The 4,361-nt window shown below is 62.3% G+C and overlaps 4 protein-coding genes across 4 annotated transcripts in view; 2 read left to right on the forward strand and 2 right to left on the reverse strand.

Annotated features, from left to right (window-relative positions):
• Nucleotides 1–124: 124 nt before the first annotated feature.
• AMSG_02172 (high-affinity cGMP-specific 3',5'-cyclic phosphodiesterase 9A) lies at nucleotides 125–1,210 on the forward strand. The gene has a single exon (XM_013905739.1). It carries the CDS (start codon nucleotides 146–148, stop codon nucleotides 1,154–1,156), a length of 1,011 nt encoding a protein of 336 aa, XP_013761193.1. The 5' UTR covers nucleotides 125–145; the 3' UTR covers nucleotides 1,157–1,210.
• On the reverse strand, nucleotides 1,165–1,673 carry AMSG_02173 (uncharacterized protein; the record flags this gene model as incomplete). Its single annotated transcript, XM_013905740.1, has 1 exon — nucleotides 1,165–1,673. One exon carries the CDS (start codon nucleotides 1,671–1,673, stop codon nucleotides 1,245–1,247), a length of 429 nt encoding a protein of 142 aa, XP_013761194.1. The 3' UTR covers nucleotides 1,165–1,244.
• Nucleotides 1,674–2,413: 740 nt separating this feature from the next.
• On the forward strand, nucleotides 2,414–3,814 carry AMSG_02174 (cyclin mcs2; the record flags this gene model as incomplete). Its single annotated transcript, XM_013905741.1, has 2 exons — nucleotides 2,414–2,563; nucleotides 2,933–3,814. 2 exons carry the CDS (start codon nucleotides 2,414–2,416, stop codon nucleotides 3,812–3,814), a joined length of 1,032 nt encoding a protein of 343 aa, XP_013761195.1.
• A 3-nt stretch (nucleotides 3,815–3,817) lies between these two features.
• The window catches only part of AMSG_02175 (UPF0195 protein FAM96B), a 1,355-nt gene continuing 811 nt past the window's right edge, over nucleotides 3,818–4,361 (reverse strand). Inside the window, exon 2 of the mRNA XM_013905742.1 lies at nucleotides 3,818–4,253. Within this exon, the coding sequence (XP_013761196.1) occupies nucleotides 3,844–4,253 (410 nt within the window). The 3' untranslated portion in view covers nucleotides 3,818–3,843. The remainder of the gene's footprint in view (nucleotides 4,254–4,361) is intronic.

Consider the following 4,361-nt stretch of genomic DNA (forward strand, 5'->3'; position numbering starts at 1 on the left):
GGGGGGGGGGGTACAGTGGACTTACTTGTGTGGACTTGGTTGGGGGGGGGGGGGGGGGTGGGGCTTGTGGCTTGTGGCTTGCTGGTGGCTGGTGACTGGTGGCCTGGTGACTGGTGGCTGGCGGCTGGCTGGCTTGCGATGGGCGATGGACGCGGACATGGGAGGGGGGGCAGAAGGTGGAGATCCTCGGGCGTTTCTGACGGAGGAGGTCAAGGATGCTGCTGGGAGGGTGGATTTTGACATGTTTGCGTACAGCAAGGAGCAGCTGGTGTACGTGGTAGAGTACATGTTCCACTCGCTCGGATTTGTGGACGCGTTTGGCCTCGACGAGGAGGTGATTGTGGCGTTTCTGCACGCGCTTCGCGAGTCGTACAACAATGTGCCGTTCCACAACTTTTACCACTGCTTCTGTGTGACGCAGATGGCGTACTGCGTTTTCGTGGCCGCGGCGGGCGAGGACGAGAGTGTGTTCCTGAACGTGTTTGAGAAGTTTGTGGTCTTTGTCTCGGCGCTGTGCCACGACGTCGACCATCCGGGCTTCTCCAACTCGTACCAGATCAACGCACAGACACCGCTGGCGATGGTGTACAACGACATGTCGTGCCTCGAGAACCACCACTGCTCACAGGCGTTTGCCCTGTTCAAGCAGCCGGGCTGCAACCTGCTCGCACCGTTCTCGCGCGAGCAGTACAAGGAGCTGCGGCGGCTGATGGTCAAGCTCATCCTCGTCACTGACCTCGCCAACCACTCGGCGGCCAAGGCCAAGTTTGACGCTGCTGTCGCCGACGGTACGCTCGACCTGACGGCTCGTGCCTCGCGCGACATGCTCTGCCAGGTCGTCATCATGGCATGTGACATCTCCAACGAGGTCCGCCCCTTTGCCATCGCCCGTCCCTGGGCCGACCGCATCACCGCCGAGTGGGGCAACCAAGTGGCGGTCGAGAAGGCGCTCGGCCTGCCGTTCCTTCCGTTTATGGACGCCGAGACCGTCGTCGTGCCAAAGTCGCAAATCGGGTTCATCAACGACATCCTCCATCCCATCTGGACCTCGCTCATGGCCGTCGTCGAGCCAGTCCGCGCCTTTGAGGCCAACATCCTCGCCAACCGCGAGGCGTATGCTGTCGAGCTGGCCTCGCTCACGCCCGCACAAAAGTAAGGCCTGGCCCTGCCTCTGCCGCTCGTTTGTTTGAGATAAAGCTGAGTCTGCCTTGCCTGCCTGCACAGACCTTTGTTCACCATCCAGTTCACGAGCTCGACGACGAAGCGCCCGAATACTCGTCCGAGGCCGAGTCGTCCGAGTATGACGCCGAGGCCGAGTCGTCCGACGCGGAGTCTGAGGCCGAGTCCGAGGCCGAGGCCGAGTCCGAGTCCGACGATGCGTACGACGAGTCGGCGTCGGTCGACGAGTCGTCAGACGACGTCGAGCCGCGCGAGCGCTTGCCCTTCTTGCCCTTGCCCTTGTCCTTGCCCTTGCCCTTGCCCTTGGAGGCCTTCTTTGCCCGCTTCTCGGCGTCCTTGCGGTTCTCGTACCCGCGGACCGAGGCCTGGATCTTCTCGGCCGCAGCGTGCTTCTCGGCCTTGGAAACCTTCTTGCCCTTCTTGCCCTTCTTGCCCTTGGCCTTGTCCTTGCCCTTGGCCTTGTCCTTGCCCTTGCTCATAGCCTTCTTCGCCATTGCCCTCTACACCCCAATACCCACTCTCCTTGCAGTAAGACTCCCGCAACCGCCCCCCCTCTCCCTCCCTCACCCCCTTTCATCCCCCCTAACCCGCCACCCACGCTGCGCGCCCACCAACGTCTCCCTTCCCCCCGAATAACGAAAAGCCGCTCGCAGAGCCCATCCGTTTTTTCAATTACTTGACAGGCAAGGCATCAATCGAGGCAGAGTGGCAATCAAAAACATACATTGAATTCGAGTTGGGTGTCTTTAGCCGAGGGCAGTGTGGTCGGGCGGGCGGGCGGGCAGTGTGGGCGGGCGGGCGGCGACAAGGGGCCGCTCACCATCTGGTCGACGATTTAACTTTTAGCATTGTGCCAGTGCAGATCAGACCCGAGCTCACGGGCGCCAGGTCAAGCGCGAAAGCAGCCAACGCCACTCGATTAGTGGCTTCCACGACGAGCTATGACGTCGTCCCACCTGCTCTCTGCATCCGGACGCACGATACAGCGCACGATCACGTAGAAGAGAACAAGTGCGAGATCGGCGATGAGTGGTCGATATGCAGCTTGCTTGGGTTGACGCGGGCTGACGCGGGTTAGCGCGGGTTGGCGCGGGCTGACTCTGGCTTCGCGCTTGTTGGCTCGGGCACGGACCTTGGGGGCTTGGCCAAGGAGTCTAAGGGGTCACTTGACTGTCTGCCCCCCCCCCCCCCCCCCCCCCCCCCCTCCGGACCAAGTCACCACATACACACGGCCATGGGCTTCGAAACGTCGTCCCATGCCAAGCACTGGCTGTTTACGGAAGACACTATCCTTCGCATGCGTAAGGAGAGCCATGCCCGCGGCGTCGCCGGTGTCCTCGCCGCCTATGCAGACCACGCCGAGTTTCTTGGCACTCCGCCTGCGGTATGTGGTGATAGAGGAAGAGAGGAAGATGTGGTGGTGGTGGTGGTAGCGGTAGTGGTGGTGGTGGTAGCGGTGGTGGTAGCGGTGGTGGTGGTGGTGGTGCCTGTGGCGCGGGTGGCTGCATTGGTGGTGGTGGTGGTGGTGACGACGATATGATGGGAGCGCACGGACGCACGGGCGCGATGGCGGGCAGAGACTGCAATACCGCGATGCGATGGCGCTATGCGTTGCTGCGAGGTGCGATACCCCGTGTCCATGCGCTCTCTTGAATTGGAATGCCGCATACTTCCCTTCACCCCCTCTCTCCGTCCAGCCAACTCACATGATGTGATGGATCGATGCTGTGTGTGTGCGCGCGTGCTTCAACAGGACGATGCGTTTCCGTCGGTGGAGGACGAGACGGTGCTGGTGGACTTTTACGCGCAGCAGATGTGGGTGCTGTGCAAAAAGGTGGAGCTCCCGCCAAAGGTCTTTGGCTGCGCAGTTATTTTCCTCAAGCGGTTCTACCTCAAGACGTCTGTACTCGAGTATGTGCCCAAGGAGGTGATGTTGACGGCGCTGGTGCTGGCGGCCAAGTCTGAGGAGGTCCACATTGCGCCTTCGGCCTTTGCTGCCAAGTTCAAGGTCAAGCCCGAGGCCATCATTGCACTGGAGATCATGATGCTGGAGAAGCTCTCGTTCCACCTCATGGTGTACCAGGTGTGGCACCCGATCGGCGGGTTTGTGGACATGTTTCGGCGGCTGGATCCCGAGTGCGACTGGCAGACATTGCGCGACGAGGCCATGGAGTGGGCACGCGACGCCATGCTCTCGGACCTTATCCTGCAGTACCCGCCGTCGCAGCTTGCTCTCGCCGCCACTTGCCTCGCCGCCGACGAGGCCGGCCTCGATGCTGACACCTTTCTTGCCCACCAGTTCCCTGGCCCGGAAAATGACGCACTGCGCGCCACCATCCGCGAGCTGGAGAACGCCCTCGACACCGCTTCCCAGACCACGCTCGACAAGGCCGCAGCGCGCGCAGCCAACGCCGCACTTGACGCCACCCGCAATCCGCTGCTTGATCCCGAGTCGGCGCTCTCCAAACACCTCGCCGAGCGCGCACTCGAGGACAAGGCCACCGCCCAGCTCGCCGAGCTCGAGCGGGCCAACGCCCGCCGTGCCGCCAAGCAGCGCGAGCTCATGGGCTTTGACGACGGCGGCGCCGGCTCGTCGAGCGACGATGCGCCGGTTGCTATGGTGGAAGGCAAATGAAGAGGAGGAAGCTTTATGGTGTACCCGTATCAGTCGCGGATGTCGTCGATGCCGTCGAGGCCCTTGTTGACGACCCGGAGCAGGGCCTTGTTCTCCAGTGCCGCCTGCACGCGCTCCTTGTCATTGAGCTGCTTTGTGATGGCGGCATCCTGAGCGTGGGTACCCGGCGTGACAGCGACCGCGACCTTGAGCCTACGCGGCAGCGACCGCAACAGCCGGACCCTGATCGTCAGCCCGATGAGCGTCGCCATGGAGCAGTGTGGAATGGTCGGTGTGAACTTAACTTCTACCGTGTTTCGCTCATCGTCGACCGAGATCAGGCCCGGCTGGACCACATTCAACTGCTCGAGCGTCAGCGGATGCTCTGGATCATTGATGTGCCGGATGAGCTCAAACACCTCTTGCGCATCGATAGCCTCCCGAGCCATGTCGTCATCGTCTTGCCATTCGTCGCCCGCCCGCCCAAAGTGAGTCGTAGCCACACCACCAGAGCGACACACCAGCAAGCCATCCCTGGGTCATGGTCCTTACCCCCCCCCCCCCCCCC

The sequence above is a fragment of the Thecamonas trahens genome (genome assembly GCF_000142905.1).
Source record: "Thecamonas trahens ATCC 50062 unplaced genomic scaffold supercont1.8, whole genome shotgun sequence".
NCBI classification, from domain to species: Eukaryota; order Apusomonadida; family Apusomonadidae; genus Thecamonas; species Thecamonas trahens.